General features: G+C 27.2%; 3 protein-coding genes across 6 annotated transcripts; 2 read left to right on the top strand and 1 right to left on the bottom strand.

The window, feature by feature from the left end:
- The first annotated feature begins 106 nt into the window (after positions 1 to 106).
- On the top strand, positions 107 to 3,883 carry LOC103573882 (eukaryotic translation initiation factor 4 gamma 3). Of its 2 annotated transcripts, none has more exons than XM_053737788.1 (6): positions 107 to 652; positions 743 to 1,769; positions 1,860 to 2,014; positions 2,494 to 2,569; positions 2,647 to 2,796; positions 3,204 to 3,883. In XM_053737788.1, exons 1-6 carry the CDS (start codon positions 422 to 424, stop codon positions 3,386 to 3,388), a joined length of 1,824 nt encoding a protein of 607 aa, XP_053593763.1. In that variant the 5' UTR covers positions 107 to 421; the 3' UTR covers positions 3,389 to 3,883. The 2 variants fall into 2 exon arrangements, with proteins under 2 accessions (XP_053593763.1, XP_014295477.1); XM_014439991.2 differs by having other exon boundaries at positions 108 to 652; positions 1,857 to 2,014.
- A 98-nt stretch (positions 3,884 to 3,981) lies between these two features.
- Positions 3,982 to 6,910, bottom strand: LOC103573881 (dnaJ homolog subfamily C member 1-like). Of its 3 annotated transcripts, none has more exons than XM_053737790.1 (7): positions 6,827 to 6,910; positions 6,376 to 6,558; positions 6,184 to 6,285; positions 5,685 to 5,903; positions 4,786 to 5,027; positions 4,179 to 4,701; positions 3,982 to 4,090 (listed from the first exon to the last, which is right to left on the bottom strand). In XM_053737790.1, exons 2-7 carry the CDS (start codon positions 6,520 to 6,522, stop codon positions 4,022 to 4,024), a joined length of 1,302 nt encoding a protein of 433 aa, XP_053593765.1. In that variant the 5' UTR covers positions 6,523 to 6,558; positions 6,827 to 6,910; the 3' UTR covers positions 3,982 to 4,021. The 3 variants fall into 3 exon arrangements, with proteins under 3 accessions (XP_053593765.1, XP_008551360.1, XP_053593764.1); XM_008553138.3 differs by having other exon boundaries at positions 6,792 to 6,865; XM_053737789.1 differs by having other exon boundaries at positions 6,719 to 6,849.
- A 7,111-nt stretch (positions 6,911 to 14,021) lies between these two features.
- On the top strand, positions 14,022 to 17,644 carry LOC103572999 (uncharacterized). The gene is made up of 6 exons (XM_014439977.2): positions 14,022 to 14,084; positions 14,644 to 14,675; positions 14,798 to 14,911; positions 16,482 to 16,668; positions 16,782 to 17,138; positions 17,211 to 17,644. The coding sequence occupies exons 1-6, from the start codon at positions 14,022 to 14,024 to the stop codon at positions 17,640 to 17,642; spliced, it is 1,185 nt and encodes a 394-aa protein (XP_014295463.1). The 3' UTR covers positions 17,643 to 17,644.

The raw sequence follows: 17,644 nt of genomic DNA, 5'->3' as shown, positions 1-17,644 counted from the left end.
AAATGAGACAGCCAACGTAGACCAATCAGAACTCGATATTTTCCGATACCTGAAGAACATTCTAGGATTTAATCAAAAGTACAGTTCCTGCCGTTAAAATTTATCATGTAGTTTTCCACAAAGAAAATATACAACTTTAAGTTTCACTGAGACCGAGACTAAAGTCTAAATTTCTACTTCTATTCAGTTACTTTTCTGCTTCGGTTGGAAACACATTGTTAGTTTTCTGTAATTTTGAGTAGTATTTTTATATACTCATAAGTGTATTTCAAATTATTAATTTAATTAGTATCCAATTATTCATTACATTTTTAATTCAATTGACAAATATTAACCGATTAAGTGACGATTTTAAAGTGACTCCAATATTTTATCAGCAACTTTTGAGTCTTTCTACATTTATTATAAATAAATTTTAAATATGACGATAATGAATACAAATAATTTGAAATTTAATCAACAACCGAATAGAAATAAAATTTATGAACGTGATTTTTTAATTAAACTACGCGATACTCCACAATCTCAAATAAAACCCACGTACCTCACTGAATTCAAAAGTATAAAAAAAAATTTCTATGTATGTAATTTTAACTCAAAGCCCCACCATAAATTATTTTCTGAGTTAGCAAAACCATCAGGTTTTCCATTAGTAAGTTATTTTTATTTATAAAAAAAAAAAAAAAAAAAAAAACAATTAAAATTAAAATTAATTTTTCGATTATTTATTATTTTAAAACAGTTCCAGTTTGAGAAGCGCAGTAGTTTTCAAGCTAATCCAACTAGATCACGGATACCGGATATGATTCACTTGTCATTGTCACTCAATGAAGCGATAAAATTACATGAATCTACAAATGCATGGAAACCGACTCCGCTGAAAAATAATAAAACTGCCAAAGATGATGAAAAAACACAACTACTTTATAAAAAAGTTCGTAGTGTTTTAAACAAATTAACACCGGAGAAGTTTGATAAACTTGTTGAGCAAGTAAGAGAATTAGAAATTGACACGCAGGAAAAATTACAAGGTGTTATTAATTTAGTATTTGATAAAGCAATTGATGAACCAAATTTCGCAAAAGCTTATGTTATGATGTGCAGCGAACTAGCATTAATGAAAGTTGATGTGTCAACTGATGAAACTACATCGTGTAGCAATATTAATTTTCGTAAATTACTTATTACTCGTTGCCAAAAAGAATTTGAAAAAAATAAAACTGATGAAACGAACAGAGTTGAAAAACTTAAAGAAATTGAAGAATGTACAGATGCTGATAAAAAAAAAGAACTAAAATTAAGTCTCGAAGAACATGATCGTCGGATCAGAATGAAATCTGTTGGAAATATTAAATTTATCGGTGAATTATACAAACAAAGAATGTTGACTAATAATATAATGAATTTGTGTGTAAATCATCTTTTAAAAACACCTGATGAAGAAAATTTAGAATGTTTATGCAAATTGTTAACGACAATTGGAGAAATATTTGAAGAAAAAAATGATCTTTCACCATACTTTACTACATTGACAGAACTGATAAACCAAAATAGAAAAGATAAAATAAGTTCAAGAATAAGATTTATGATCCAAGATGTTATTGATTTGAGACAAAATAGCTGGGTTCCTCGTTGTAATAATAATAATAATCCAAAAAGTATGGTTCAAATTCAAAAGGAAATTGAAACAGAGCAAATTATTAATTCACATTTAAATGCGTCATTTAATCCACCACAAGATCTTCATTTTACTAATAAAAAAAACAGTGGTGAGTATTTATTTCATTAAAATTTGATTGTTATCATTAATTTACTACTAATAAATTTTATCAATGGATGATTTATTTACTTTTTAGCAGTGGGTCCAACAGATGGTTGGAATGTAGTAATTAGTAAAACTAAGCAATCATATTCAACAGAAACTTCAAAATTTAAACTTAATCAAGTTCTTGATCAATTACTGAACTTTATGTTTGAAAATAATTCATTCGACAGTATCACTGATTATATAACTGTAAGTATTTTAGTAAATTAAGGGCATTCTTAGAAAGTACCCCCCCCCCCTTTTAAAAATATGCAATGACTTTCAATTGTCATCACTGTATTAAAATTTAATTAATGAAAAAAAAAAAAGAATTGAAACTTTCATTGCAAAAAGAAGTATTTTCATCGGGATATAGAATTAAAAAAAAATTACTTATAGATAATATAAATTGGGACTTGAACAAAATTTGTTAAATGAATTTTAGTAAAATCTTTGTCAATTTTTTAATTCGAGTTTTTAAATTTTGTAGGCTACGTTGACCTTCTACTTTTACGTTGTCCCTTTTTTTTAAATTAAAATTTCAATTTTTTTTTTTTAATTAATTAATTAAATTTTGATATGCTTATGACAATTAAAAATTATTGAAAATTTTTAAAAAGTGGGAGATACAATCTGAGAATGGTCTTAATATAATGTATTAATTTAATTTATACATTTCATTATTTTAGACCAATTTTGGAAAACAAATATTAGAACCGAAGTTTTGCAGATGCCTAATCACTGCAATTTTGAAAATTTCTATAGGTAGTTTACTTATTTTTCTTTGACATATGTATTTATTGTTTATAAGATTTAATTAATTTTTATTATTATATATTTAGCAACCCAAAACGGTTCATGTAAACTTAACTCTGAGAAATTTAAACAATTGTTACCATTAGTAACACGGTATACTGATGCTGACCCACAGCGAGAACTTGAAGTCCTTATTGGGATACAACATTTTATTCACAATTTATGGCATCCACAAGGTAAACTTTTTTTTTTTTTAATTTAAAGTCATTCTCAGACAGTGCCCCCCCCCCCAGCCACTTTTTAAAAATATGCAATAACTTTCAACTGTCATAATCATATTAAAATTTTATCAATTAATTAAAGAAAATTAAAACCTTAATTGAAAAAAAAAAAAAAAACAACGTAGTCGTAATTTCGCCGAGATATAGATTTAAAAAAAAATTACTCACGTTGAGAATCAATTACGAGTTAAACGAAATTTGGTAAATAAATTTCAGTAAAATCTTCATGTCAATTTTTTAATTCAAATTTTCAAATTTTGAAGACTAAAATTTATTTAATAAAATATTATCTTACTGTCTGAAAATGGCCTTAACTTATAAAATTTATATTTTAAATAATTAACTATAAATCGTTTTTTTAGGGTTATTGGGCAGCATAATCAAGATAATTTATGATAATAGTATCATATCAGACAAAGCCTTCTTATTATGGCAAAATTATTCAAATCCTGCTGACTTGGAAGGTCATGCTGTTGTAATAAAATCACTTACATCTTTTTTTGTTAATCTTTTGGAATTTGACGATAATTCGGAAGAATCGGAATAATGAAACGTAATTAGTTTTTGAATTTATTCATTTTTATCGATTAATTTGTATTCATATTTATTCAGTAAATGTAAATAAATTTTAATTAAATAATGACTTATTATATGATGATAGTAAGTAAAATACTATAGATATTTTAAATTTATTATTTGTATGCATTAAATTATATTAATAATTAAAATAAATAAGTCAACATATAAATTTTAATCGTTACTTATTTAATTAAATTATTTTTTTGCAGATTCCAAACTACTAGTTGTATTTAAATATATTAATTGTTATTTTTATTTAAACTATTAGAATCGGAATTATATCATAATCATAATAATTTTTTTATATACAGAGATTATGCGTAAGTTTCGAGTTTATTTATGTCGGAAGATTTGATATATTGCAACTGATGCAGACATCTGAATTATTATTATTCAAGTCATCTATTTTATAAGCAAGTTATGCCTCTGTCCCGAGAAATAAACAGGACACGATTTTTTCTGTTAAAAATAGATAGCCGATATAATAATATATTTGCATACGATAATTCTTCATCAGTAAAAATTTTAATAATAAAATATTGATAATATTTAGACGTCAAAAATTTTTAAGTAATTTATTCATATAAAAATATTTGGCATATTATTGAGTTGTATCGTTTTTTTTTTTTACTAAATCAACTAGTTGACGATATCGTTGTTGGCACTCCTCCTAGAAATATAAGAATACAAATTTAAAGATCATTTATTATTGATTTTTATTTTTCTTAATTAATGATTAAGATATTATTTTTATATACTTTCGTTTTTCCTCCGATACAATTGGCTATTTTTTCCCACCTATCGATAGAAGAACTTTTTGGATATTTTAGTAAAGCAGATTCTAGTGCTTTTTGTTCATCTTGGCTCCAAACTACTTCATTTTCAGAAGTTTCTGCTCGTGTTTTAATTTTTGTTGGCAGCTTAACGGGTAAAGATTCTTCAGCAGTTTGATTAGGCTTCAAACCTTCATCTTTTATTTTTTTTGCCATATGTGTTACTTCATTGACACTACGATTCATAGCTTCAGCTATTTTTTCCCATCGATCGGGTGTACCTCCAGGATATTTTTTAACTAATTTTATTAATTCTAATATATCATCATCAGTCCAAAGACCACCCGTGTATTTAGGTTTTTCATAAACATGATTGGCACGAATATTATCTCTTTTTTTTAACTCAGTCGAATTATTACCACTGTGTTCTTGTGGCGTAAAACCTGCACGACGTCGTCTAGGGCCTCTTGGCACTGGCTCAACTTCTACCTCTTCATTTTCTTCAGCTCTAAAACAAAAAACGAAAAAATGACGTTCGTATATATTGTAAATAAAAATAAATGAATAATTTTTTGACATCAAAATAAATTACAATGCTGCTTCCTCTTCTTGTTTTCGTCGTTTTCGTTCTTCAATCATTTCTTTTATCGCACGTATCGTTGATGGAATTCCTACAATTGATGCTACAGTCCAACACGGTAATTGAAATGGTAATGTATTCCATACACTAGGCGTTGGAATTTTTTCAAGAATATCTGCTAAATCTGGTACTTCCATTTTACCTTTACGGTTTTTCTTTTGTAATTTTTGTAATTTACTACCTAGTACTTGTTCCTAAAAATATTTATTTAAAAAAAAAATTTTAATCCAAATAATACAGAATTATCAATATAATTTTTTTATTTCAAGAGATCATTAGGTATTTTATTTTTTGTTACAAGAAATAATTATAATATAATACAATTAAATGAACGTTTTTCTTATAAAATATTCTATCATATATTTTATCTCGATTATGAATTTATTATTCTTAATAAGACTTTATATTTAACTTTAAATAGCTTGGAGCTATAAAACATCAGAAAGTAATAAATTTTATCGCTGCTTCAATTACTTATTATTTTAAAAATTACATACAACAAAGAACTTTTTTAATGGATATTTTTAAATCTCGCGATCATTTTTTAATAGATAATTTTGATTAGTTATAAATAATTTATAGTTAGATAGTTTCGATAAATTAAAAACGATTCGTTATTTAATGAAATTTAAAAAACATAAATAAAAAAAAAATTTCAATCTATTAGAAGAGTCTTACTAGGTGAGAGAAAGAGAGAGAGAGAGGGGGAGAGAGACTAAAGTGTTTGTGGTTGAGAGTTGTGGTGATAAAAAAACCGTAAATTTAATAGTAAAATGCTGTAGTAAGATTATTTAGAAGACAGAGCATCTAGGTCATTGAATAAATACTTTTTAAAATTAAAATTTACTTACATAAGTATATCGTTTTTCAAAGTAAGCGGCCCATGCCACAATATATTGACCAATTGTTATAACGATAAATAAAATAATACTCATTTCCAATAATCCCATTTTTCTAACGTGACGATAATAATATACAGCTGATCGCCAATTTGGCAATCCGTTAACGAGAACATTGTCATAATGTTTTCGTTTATTTGTATCTCTTAAAACATCATACACTGAGACTAACTGAAAATTTTTTGATTATTATTTATGATAAATATATCAAATTAAATATTTTATTCAAATACTAATTTATTATGAAAGTGAAAGTGACAAAGTATCAAGAATTTTGTTACTTTTAAATTCATCCGAAGAGTTGATATAAAAAAAAACTATAAACTTTGAATAGAAATATAAGTAATTGAATTAACCAGTCAAATAAATGAATAAACTATTAAATTAATTTTTGAGATATTTGATTAAATTATTAAACAATGTGAAATTAAAAATAAAATAATATACATACATTTCTAAATTTAACATCAGCATCAGGTGCATCGTTTTTATCAGGATGTAATTGTAATGATAATTGCCGAAAGGCTTTTCTGATACTCGTTGCATTGGCATCCTTAAATAAAAAATGAAATAAAAAAAAATTAGATATTCAATATTAGTAATATTGCGAATAACTTTTTTAGCAATAAATATATATTTTTACCTGTGTGACACCGAGAAGTTGATAAAAATTTTGATTTACTTCTTCAACAACATCAAAAACTTCTAATTCATCGTCATCCCAAGCAACAGAAACATTACATATGTTTAAAAATTGTAGAGTAATCAAAATAATAGCTATAAACTTCATCTTTTCTTATTTAAATTACAAACATATCACCAAAATCTATAAATTTATTAATTAAATTACACCTTGATAAATAAATAATGGTATATTATCATGAATAAATAGACAACTCAATTTATTTTTAAGCAATAAAAATGAATAATCATCAACACTTTTAAATGCCACATTGTCATATACGAGTTGTCATTTAAACATTTACTTTTCTCCAACACGCTCTGAGGGCTCTGAGAAACTATCGAAATTTTTGATTCGTGCTATGAAAAATTAATTACCTCAAAACCCAACATGTGGTGATTACTGAACTTACCACTACTTACAGTAAACTGTAAATTCAAAAGTATTGAAGTATTTCTTTTTAAGTGAGGTTAATATTTCTCTTCATCACTACTTGCTTATGGTCTTTTTAGTTGGTACTATTATATGGATATAATACCAACGTCGTCAACTTGGGCGATAAAATATGCACTGTTGATAAAATAGTTAATTATTATTATTATGTTAGATTATGTATAAAATCTACAGATTTCGCTCTCGACATTCATTCAAAACACCACCTTTTTTGAATTTGATCGGATTTAAGTGAATTTGATTTGGTGTGAGAATTGGATTTGACGCGAAAGTTGGCCGGATATAGGATTACCCGAGGCCTTAGAATATATAAGTATATACTTGGGAAAAAAAAACACCACCTTTTTAACCGTTTTTTTTTTTTGGATTTATAAAGTATTTTTCTTTGATGTAAAGTCTGATACATAGTATAAGTAAAAAAAATCTTAAAAATAACTTAAACAGATTAAAAATAAAATATAATATTTTTGGTTTATACTTGGTTACAGTTATAATGTAAATCTCAGTATAATTTTTATCTTTAGTATATCTAATTTTATCTATAATTTCATCGTTTGTGTGTGTGTCTTTTGACATTTTCAATAATTTTTTAAATGATGATATGGAAAAAAGTAAAACCATAAAAACATAGATTTTAACTTACGAACTAATAGACTCTATATAAAAATAATATATTGATATATAATACTATATGCTTAAAAACTAATATTTACATATTTACATTTAGGTTTTTTAAAAGGTTTGTGATAATCCGTTTTTATGTTTGCTAAGTTGGGGTCGGTGAGTTTCCCTGTATCTAGCTCGCCGTTGCCGTTGTTGTCGTTGTAATTGTTGTTGTTTAAATCTAGCTCGTCTCCTGATCTCGTTCATGTATTTGGCGTCGTTTTGGAGCCACCAATAGTGTTTCTATAGCCTGTCCAAGCTGGATTTATCTGGATCCCAGAAAAAATAGACCTGGAAAAAATACACCCGGAAAAAGTAGATCCAGAAAAAATAGACTTGGAAAAAATATACCTGGAATAAACAGACTCAGAGAAAATAAATCAGCAAAAATAGAACAGAAAAAAACGGATGCAAACATCTAATGTTTTTCATTAGGCAACTAATTTTATTCTATTTTGTATAAGGCTTTGTCCCTGGACCCTACACGAAAAAAAAAAAAATGTTAAAATTCACCCGAATTATCAATACTTTTTATTGTTTCAAATAGTGATGCGGCGCCCGGGTGCGATTTTATTGTTTATTATAAAGTATAAGGTTAAAATATATGAGTGATCTGCTATAATATACTTATGCTCAACGAAAAAAAGTATAGGGTAAAGATATAGTTTTTAAAATTTCAAATAATAAAAATTATTATTTTGAATTGTATAGTTTCAATGGCAGGATGATATGTTTTAGACTGACGATAGTAAAAATTAAAACTTAAACCATAAATTTTAAAGGTTCAAACAATAAAAATCTCCAAGTCGATATACATAATTTCATAGTAGATCGTTACTTTTTCTTATGCTACCGTAGTAGTAATTTTTGTTCTCAACCCTCATTTTTATTGCTTCGAATAATAAAAATATATATCTTTTATTTTCTTCTATTTTATATTTTTTTATTTTGAAGTATTTGTTTACGGTTTTTACCGTTTGCTCTCGTAGTACAAAGTTCTATTCGGGTTTCTGATTTCACCCCCTCCTTCTACCTTCTTCCATTGTCTGTTTTCTCATCGTTGTGCATCTAATTGATTGCATCCTTGTTTGTATTATGAATAACTGGATTCAGTCGGGTACAGTATGTAGTTGTTCGAATTTCAATATGAAAAATCATCAGACAAATTTCAGCCGACTCTCGGGGTCTCGGGCTCGAACCGCAAACCTCTCGCGAACAGAGTCCAGTCCCTGGCACTTAGAGCGCTCGGCCACAGCATGCGTATAATAATCGAAAGTTATTTTCGTACTTAAATGGATGAAGGTAGCGCATGAGATTTTACTGCATCAAACAATAAAATTTGCTGAGACTGACACATACTTTTCACAAATTGACAAAGTATAATGTACATTTTCATATAGTCAATCTTCACTGATTTCAGTAGGAATATTTAATATTTGCTTTAATGATAAATATCCGTGAAAATTTATTTATTTCCGTTTATATCATTAAATTTGACTGTTAACTAATATTAAAATTTAAAAACAACTTCTAGTGAAGTTTCTTAGTTAGAGGACTTTACAAAATAACGTTTTAACTAAATTTATTATTTTGTATCCTTTATATTTTTATTGTTTGAAACTTTAATTTCTTATTTTACAAACGATAGATATTTAAGTTTTGGCTGTTAAACTTTGAAGTTCAATTTTTTGAGTGTTTACTTTATCTTTTTTATAGTTTTAAATGATAATTTTATCTACATGAACTGTATATTTCAGCATTCGATTTATAATTATTATTTATTAAATATTGAAATCACGATATTACTATTTGAATTAATATTAATCGCTAAAAATATTATAATTATGAGACATCGAACTTTATTTATTGCAGTTCCTTTTTTTCCGTGTACCAGGACTTTACCCATGGATCCCTTAGAAGTATCCTTTTTTCACGAAAAAAATTAACAAGTGAATTGATGGCTGCGTAACATTTGTCCCAAAGACTAATTACCCGCGACAAAACACCCACTAACCAAAATACCCGCGACAACATACTCGCAAGCCAAAATATCTATAAGTAATATCCTATCAGATAATATACTAACAACAATTATTGTTATTAAATACAAATTTTGTGTGTGTGCAATTAAAATAATATACCCACACATAAAAAAATGTCAAAAGTGGCACTAGGCCCCTGAACACTACTGAGGCTTCACCCCTAGACACCCTTATTAAGATACTCATTTTTTACGGAAAAGAAAAGCAAAGAGACTTTTTTCTCCTTTTTTTTTTTTTTTTTTAATTGATTTTCGGGATGAATTGTCTTGGTCCCAAAAAGCGTCACACCGTGTGGCGGGTGTTTTGTCGGGGATGTTTTGGTTTGCGGGTATTTCGGCATCGGGTATTTTTTCGTCGGGTGTTTTGTCGCGGGTATTTTGTCGTGACCCTGCTTAAAAAATCTCATAAGATCCGATAGCTTCTTATAAATTCTCGTAGGAATTTTATGAGAATCAATGAGTTCTATGGGAAGCGGGAGTCCTCTTCTCATAGAACTTACTGAATTTTATGAGATTGTATAGGAGATATTTAAAAAAATTATTTTCTCATAGATTCTGATAAGGGATTCTTTATAAGAATCTACGGAAAATACAAATATTTATAAAAAATGAGTTTTTATAAGGTTGGATGGGATAAAATATGCACGGGATTTATAGGGATCTATAAGAAAATAATAAAATTTACAAAATTTCTATTCAGTTGAGAATGTATGAGGAAATGATTTAGTCACTAACAAATGGAATCTATGAGAAAATAAAAAAATTAGCAAAATTTTTATTTTAATGAGAATGTATGAGGAAATGATCCTGTCACTAATAATTAGATCCTATGAGAATATAATAAAATTGACAAAATTTCTATTTGGATGAGAATGTATAAGAAAATGATTTTGTCACTTACAACTGGAATCTATGAGAAATTAATAAAATTAGCAAAATTTTTATTTTAATGAGAATGTATGAGGAAATGATCCTGTCACTAATAATTAGATCCTATGAGAATATAATAAAATTTATAAACTTCCCGTTTGTATGTTCAATGACTTGTTGTCTCATGTAAGTTACGGTATTTATGCATATAAACATATTAGTCTAGTCAACAAGTGCCTTTTTGCCGAAAATTTGTCCAAGACCACCGAAAATTAAAGTTAATTAAGTTAAAAAATAATATACAGTAGACTCTGGTTATAAGTTACATCGGACGCTCTACTCATTCTCACGTCAATTTCATTTTTTCCTGTAAGTAAGAGTATAGACAGAAATATAACTTATAACCAGAGTCTGCTGTATATTATTTTTTAACTTCAAGTAAGAAGACATCTTTAATTATTTTCCAACATGTGATGGGACTCGAACTGACGACCCTTCGATTGAAGCTCTGAAAACAGTTCAAGTCAAGTGCTTTAGCACGCTCAGCCACCACCTGCATTTGGAAATCGAAATTTGTTCTTTTACTTAAAGCTATCCAGTACTATATATGGCCAAGACTAAGATTAAAAAAAATTATTTTTATTTATTATTGAAATTTTGATAATATGATGTTCTCTTTATTTTTTTTAATAGTTTTAAATTCATTTGATGCATTTTTTTTAAGAAAGTTACTCAATTTTTTCTTTTCTTTTTTCATAATCTTGAAAAATGACAGTTTTAAACTTTATTAAATTGATTAAATTACAAGAAAAAACAGATAAAATTCAACTCGAATATTCCTAAAATGTTTTCCGATAAAAAAAAAAATACATGGTTGTTTTTAGTATTTTTTTTAGTATTTAAAAAAAAATATAGCGTAAAAATTCATTTGTTTACAACAAATTGTTTGCTTAATAATATTTGATCGTCGATTTATAATAATTGATCGTAAATAAAAAAGTGAAAAATCGAAATTTTTTAATTTTTCCAACGGCGATTTTTTCTAAACCCTTTCAAGAACAGCTCTACGAAGTGAACAAAATCCTGGATTCTTAGTTTAGAAATAATCAGGGTTTTTATATAAACTTTGAATGAGTAAAAATGAACTAAATAACAAAAGCATAGTTAATTGAAAAATTAAGGTAAATTTTTTTTTTTCGGTGGATTATTATTAATCCATGTGTTTAGAAAGAACCAAATTTTTTTTATTTCTTAACATTTATATTTAATCGGTTAAAATAATTTTTTTCGATTATGCTATTGATTCTATTAACGCGCGTGCATGCACTGCTACCTATTTTTAGTCCCATTTTCACCGCTAAATTAAAATTATAAATATTGTTGGTACAGTTCGGGGAGTCAGGACTTTTTTTGGAAATTTCCTGCTCTTTGAGGATCTTTTTACAGATTTTGGATATCGTAAATAGTTGTTGAACTATTTGTAAAAACCAAACCACTTTTTTTTTTTTTTTTTTTTTTTACTAAATTGTTAATAACTTACAATTTTTGCCAGGCCCAAATTTCCACTTTAATTTTTTTTTATAGATGCCATTTCGAATCAAATCAGACCTTAATCATAATTTTCGGTGGTCTTGGACAAATTTTCGGCAAAAAGACACTTGTTGACTAGACTAATATGTTTATATGCATAAATACCGTAACTTACATGAGACAACAAATCATTGAACATACAAACGGGAAGTTTATAAATTTTATTATATTCTCATAGGATCTAATTATTAGTGACAGGATCGTTTCCTCATACATTCTCATTAAAATAAAAATTTTGCTAATTTTTTTATTTTCTCATAAATTCCATTTGTTAGTGACTAAATCATTTCCTCATACATTTCTCAACTGAATAGAAATTTTGTAAATTTTATTATTTTCTTATAGATCCCTATAAATCCCGTGCATATTTTATCCCATCCAACCTTATAAAAACTCATTTTTTATAAATATTTGTATTTTCCGTAGATTCTTATAAAGAATCCCTTATCAGAATCTATGAGAAAATAATTTTTTTAAATACCTCCTATACAATCTCATAAAATTCAGTAAGTTCTATGAGAAGAGGACTCCCGCTTCCCATAGAACTCATTGATTCTCATAAAATTCCTACGAGAATTTATAAGAAGCTATCGGATCTTATGAGATTTTTTAAGCAGGGTAGCGCTAATTTATTAATTACTAATATCCTTCACTGTTAGCGCAACTTTAGATCTATCAATGGTTAAGATATTGATTGAATGAAGAAATAGAATTCCTTAATTGAATAATATGGTACTTACATTAAATAAGTTTATATTTTAATTAATTATTCGAATAGTTCCGTTGAAAATATATTGGATTAAATCAAAAATAAAAAATCTTCAATTAACCGTAAAACTATTTGAGGAAAGTGAATGTATTTTAATCAACAATAAAACTGTCACTTTTATTATAATTTATAATTTTTTATTATTATAATTTCAATAAAATAATATTAAAAACATTAATTAATACAAAATAACTATAAGAATGAATATAATATAAATAATATAATTATATAGTTAAATTGAAACTAAAAATCATAGTTTTTTAATTATTATTTAATTTCACATTAGTATTTTATCCACTCTAATTCTCTTTTTGAAATCATTGCGTATCCTTCTCGTGAAAGGTGGGCTATTATTGGTCTCAATAGATTATTAAGATTTACTTTTAGTATTTTTAATTTAACTGAAAATACTATAGTATACAATTATAAATGATTATCACACTGACACTGATTCTTAGAAATGGATGCTGATTTGCTGATTCACGCGATCTTTTAGACAGGTGGGCAGTTTCTTTTTGTTTTAATTTCATTATTTTCCGATAGCGCGTGTGAGCGCCCTTGGCATATGTTAATAATTTAGGTAGTTTTATTATTAAAAAACATTGGTTTCAATAGAATCTCAGTTCTAATTGAAAGTAATCAAAATATTTATTCAATATTAAATTGTTTTTTCAGTGTATCATGTGTAACTCTTTTTCCATATTCAAATCTTTGATTCAAAATGTTCATCACTAAAAAATTATTGTAAAAATATGATTTAAAAATATTATGTATGATTCTTTATATAAATTATTTCTAATGTATAGATAACTTGAATCCGCTTTTGTGTCAATATTGAGTAAGTTTAATTTGAACCTAAATAAAATATTAACGTTCAAAAAATATTGAAGTCAAAGTAAATATTTCATAAAATTATTTTAATAAAGAACAATAAAAAATCAATAAATAATAGACAATGACTAAAACTTATTAATAACAAGTGTCGTCGACACATATCGCACATACATTGACCTTCTGTTCATATTATATTCATCTCTCTGAAGTAAAATACTATACGTATATGTACTACTATACATCTATATAAAGACAATTCTACATAATATATATATATATATATATATATAAGCCACAAACGGCGCAGAATCCAACGATCCACCCCCGACATGTACAAACACCCTTCCAACAGAAAATTCGGCGTCGCTTATCGTTTTTCCTTGTAGAATGGTGCACACTATCTTGCAGCAAACTATTACTCCTACCTTTTTGACTATCTTCGTAAGCCAAGTAAGCCAAGTGATAATGATAAAACTTTCTGAGATTTAATAATTTTAATAATACTTTATTTGAATATTAGCATATTTTGTTAGTTATTTATTTGAACATAAAGAAAAAAAAAGTTTAACAATGATTTAGTGCGGTTGTATATATGAAAATATTTTTGATTTGCATTCGTTTCAAGTCGATCAATACGAGTTGTTTCTTCTGCTCTTTGGAGTCACTATAAGCTCTATCAAATAAATCAAGTGTATTTATTTTTTTATGCGTAAGTTAAACTATTTTTTTTTTTTATTTTCCATGTACATACTATTAATTTTTAAATGTTGTTACGTATAACACATTGGAGTGAATGTAAATTTTTCAATAACTATTATTATACAACTATTTGATGTTTATTTTTATTTTGAAATTTATTCTGGTCAATCGACACTACTGCTAAAAAAAATGAGTATAAGTATGTTGACGGCTTTATATTTGACGTAATATAACTAGAATAAACCTAGTATTATAGATATATATAAGTGTACATATCAATAATAGTTTGATGTTTGTTCTACCCTTGAAGGTCTCTGCTAAATTCTGCAATGGAGGGCATGTGTAAGTTTTGAATGCATTTTAATTGCTGCTGTTAATATTATTACTTGTTATATTATCTATATACACGATATTTTATTCAAAAAAATATGAAAGTTAATAAAAATTTGTATTTAATCTTACAGTTGCTCTCCTCCAAAAGAGTGCTGCTCATTGGGCTGTTGTTATTTGTATTCACAGCCAACTACTCCAGTTACCGAAATGTTTGCTTTCTTGATTTGGACTTATTGGTATTTATGGTTCGTAAAATTAAAATTTCAACAAGCCACTCAAAATTTAAAATAATAATGAATTCTTTTATAAATCTTTTATCATTAATTATTGATATGTTTTTAAAAATATCTCTTTCATTCAAGTAAAATATATTGAAATATTTTTATCATTTCCTAATATATTACTCAGTATCTTTTCCCGTTTTTTTCGGACATGAGATTATCCCGAGTCAAAAAACAAATTCTAGTTTAGTCCTCAAAAGCCTCAATTTCTTTGATGTTTTATTTGCCGCCCAGAAAGTAACTCTACTTTAATAGTACTCAAAGTCCTTAATGAAAACTATGAGGTCTAAATGCGAACAATTTATCGATTTTAAATTATAACTAAGACCTCAAAATGCTCAACGAATGAAAAGTTATAGTTTGGACTTTGAAAAATTTTATATAGAAAAAGGGAGGAGAAAGAATACGTCGAATGAGACTTTTGAGGTTCAAATGTGGATAAAATTATTCCTAAATGTTATGAGTATTTTGATGCTCTAACCCAGATTATGTTATTTGAGTTTAGTTCTCAAAGTGGCAAAATTGGTCGTAACGACTACTTTGAGGACTAAACTATGATAACTTTCTATACTGTTGTCAATCTTAAAATTCTAAATTGATCCTCAAAAACCTCATTGAGAACTTTGAGACTTAAATCCGAATTTGTTTTTTGACTCGGGTATATCTTCCTTTGGTTTTATTTTACTCCGTAAAAAATCTTTGTTGGAATACAGGCACGCAACTAATACATTTCTGTAGTTCGGCAGTAAATTATGTCCTTTGTATCCATCATGGTTGCGGACAATTTGTTTTGCAACAAACCTAGGGGCTCGTTCAGATGATCCCGTACATGTAACCACCCGCTCATACTGAATACAGGCGTACATGAATTTCTAGCCATTGGCCTTTGTTAGATCCCACAAATAATAATCACCACGATTTAGTGTGAACATACACTACAGATATCATGAACATCTGTATACAAACTTTTTCGACTCTGCTTTTGGTATATATATATATATATATATATATATATATATATATATATATATACCACGCATTTAACATCACTGATAACGATAAGTAAACTTGAATTTTCTTCAAAATCCTAGTTTACAATTTTATTTCGTTGTATTAGAGTAATATTTAATTGAATTGTTTAAAATAAATATACTACCATTATTTTTCAAAATAATGTAATGTTAAGTAAAAATTACCGCGAGTATTAACTTCAAGAACTAATTAACAGTATTATCTCAAACCTTTAAGCATTGTTAGAATTTTTACTTAATACAATTTGCAAATGATTGGAAACGATTCATACAAAATTTTTTTTTTTAATCCAGACCATTTATGTCAAATTGACATTTTAAAAATTTTGATCATAGTTTTAAAGTATTTTTTTTTGTTATTCTATTATTTTATCTTCATTTCAAATCAAATTTATCTGTATATGAAGTTATAATTCTGTGATATTTATAGAACGCTCATATAAAATTTATTGATTAACATTATTTTAAAATTAAAAATAATTTTTTCTTTTTTAATTTTATAGGGCAGCTATATTAGCAGGATTGACACTTGCAGCAGTATGTGGATGCTGGCTATGGCAACGACGTCGATTAGGATCATCAGGTGATAGTTCAATATCTGATCGTGCATCATCATCATCTTTTTATCCACCACCACACTACAGTCGTTGCAGTTCTTTTGTGCAAGCATTGCCACCTCCGTATAATGAGGTAAGATTACATAATAGTACATCACTTGTATACCATATTTTTTATTAGATTTATTAATATGCGAAATATTAAATATACTTTTATTATTATATTATATTATTGCATCTATTAAGGTAACAGCGAAACCGGATTTGTATCCATTAGTAATCGGATTTGACGAGGGAATGGGTAAAGGAACATCAGGTTTTGTAATGCGATACTTCCGTACATTGTCACACGCAAGTACTTTGGACTCACTCAGCTCAAGTTTTATGTGTAATGTAGTGAATGAAGCTAATACAATTATTCCACCTCCATATTCATGCAATAATAGTATCGATGAATTATCAACAATGGGGTGTGATAGAGCAGAAATTGGTGCTGGAGAGTCCGTTGTTTCACTTTCCAATAATAGAACAACCTCAGACATATCAAGTTTAGCGGCACAGTCGCCGTGTTCTCCACCTAGAGCTACTAGTCCAACATTAGAAGTAAATATATATAACAAATTATAAAAATCGAATGATCTATAACAAATTATTAATTTTAAATTAATATTACAGTTACGAGAATTGTTAGATAAAATTCAACAATTACCAAATGAACATAACAGTAATGTGATAAATCACCCTCAAAATCGGCCGCAAGTATTACATCCATCAAATATTAATTCATCGTTACAAAGACCATCGAGTCCTAGTGGTGAGTGTACAACTTCACGTATGAGACGTGCACGAGGAAAAATGTACATGCCTTTAGGATTACCCAATTCAAGAAATAAATCTAAACGATGGTTATCACGATCAGCGCCTACAACTCCATCCGGCAATATTCCAATGGCTTTGTTTCCTGGACAAAGTATGAGGCCTTCAGAACATGATAATTATAATCAACAAGTCATACCATTACTTTCAGAAGAAGAAACGGATAATATTAATAGTATTGAAAATTCACGTAATGTTACATTAATAACAGAACGAGAGGAAGAATTATGACA

Source organism: Microplitis demolitor, chromosome 3 (genome assembly GCF_026212275.2).
Source record: "Microplitis demolitor isolate Queensland-Clemson2020A chromosome 3, iyMicDemo2.1a, whole genome shotgun sequence".
In the NCBI taxonomy this organism is placed as follows: domain Eukaryota; kingdom Metazoa; phylum Arthropoda; class Insecta; order Hymenoptera; family Braconidae; genus Microplitis; species Microplitis demolitor.
The sequence above is the reverse complement of the archived record's forward strand: the minus strand, read 5'-3'. Positions and strand labels throughout refer to the sequence as shown.

What these genes read in the sequence shown, in the direction of transcription:
- LOC103573882 (XM_014439991.2), top strand. Translation starts at nt 422, where the DNA reads ATGACGATAATGAATACAAATAATTTGAAATTTAATCAACAACCGAAT. An exon ending in TACTAATAAAAAAAACAGTG is followed by an intron (nt 1,770 to 1,856) that starts GTGAGTATTTAT and finishes TTTACTTTTTAG; the next exon opens with CAGTGGGTCCAACAGATGGT. An exon ending in CAATTTATGGCATCCACAAG is followed by an intron (nt 2,797 to 3,203) that starts GTAAACTTTTTT and finishes TCGTTTTTTTAG; the next exon opens with GGTTATTGGGCAGCATAATC.
- LOC103573881 (XM_053737790.1), bottom strand. Translation starts at nt 6,522, where the DNA reads ATGAAGTTTATAGCTATTATTTTGATTACTCTACAATTTTTAAACATA. An exon ending in AACTTCTCGGTGTCACACAG is followed by an intron (nt 6,286 to 6,375) that starts GTAAAAATATAT and finishes TTTTTATTTAAG; the next exon opens with GATGCCAATGCAACGAGTAT. An exon ending in CAAGAAGAGGAAGCAGCATT is followed by an intron (nt 4,702 to 4,785) that starts GTAATTTATTTT and finishes TTTTTGTTTTAG; the next exon opens with AGCTGAAGAAAATGAAGAGG.
- LOC103572999 (XM_014439977.2), top strand. Translation starts at nt 14,022, where the DNA reads ATGGTGCACACTATCTTGCAGCAAACTATTACTCCTACCTTTTTGACT. An exon ending in TGACTATCTTCGTAAGCCAA is followed by an intron (nt 14,085 to 14,643) that starts GTAAGCCAAGTG and finishes CTACCCTTGAAG; the next exon opens with GTCTCTGCTAAATTCTGCAA. An exon ending in TTCTGCAATGGAGGGCATGT is followed by an intron (nt 14,676 to 14,797) that starts GTAAGTTTTGAA and finishes TTAATCTTACAG; the next exon opens with TTGCTCTCCTCCAAAAGAGT.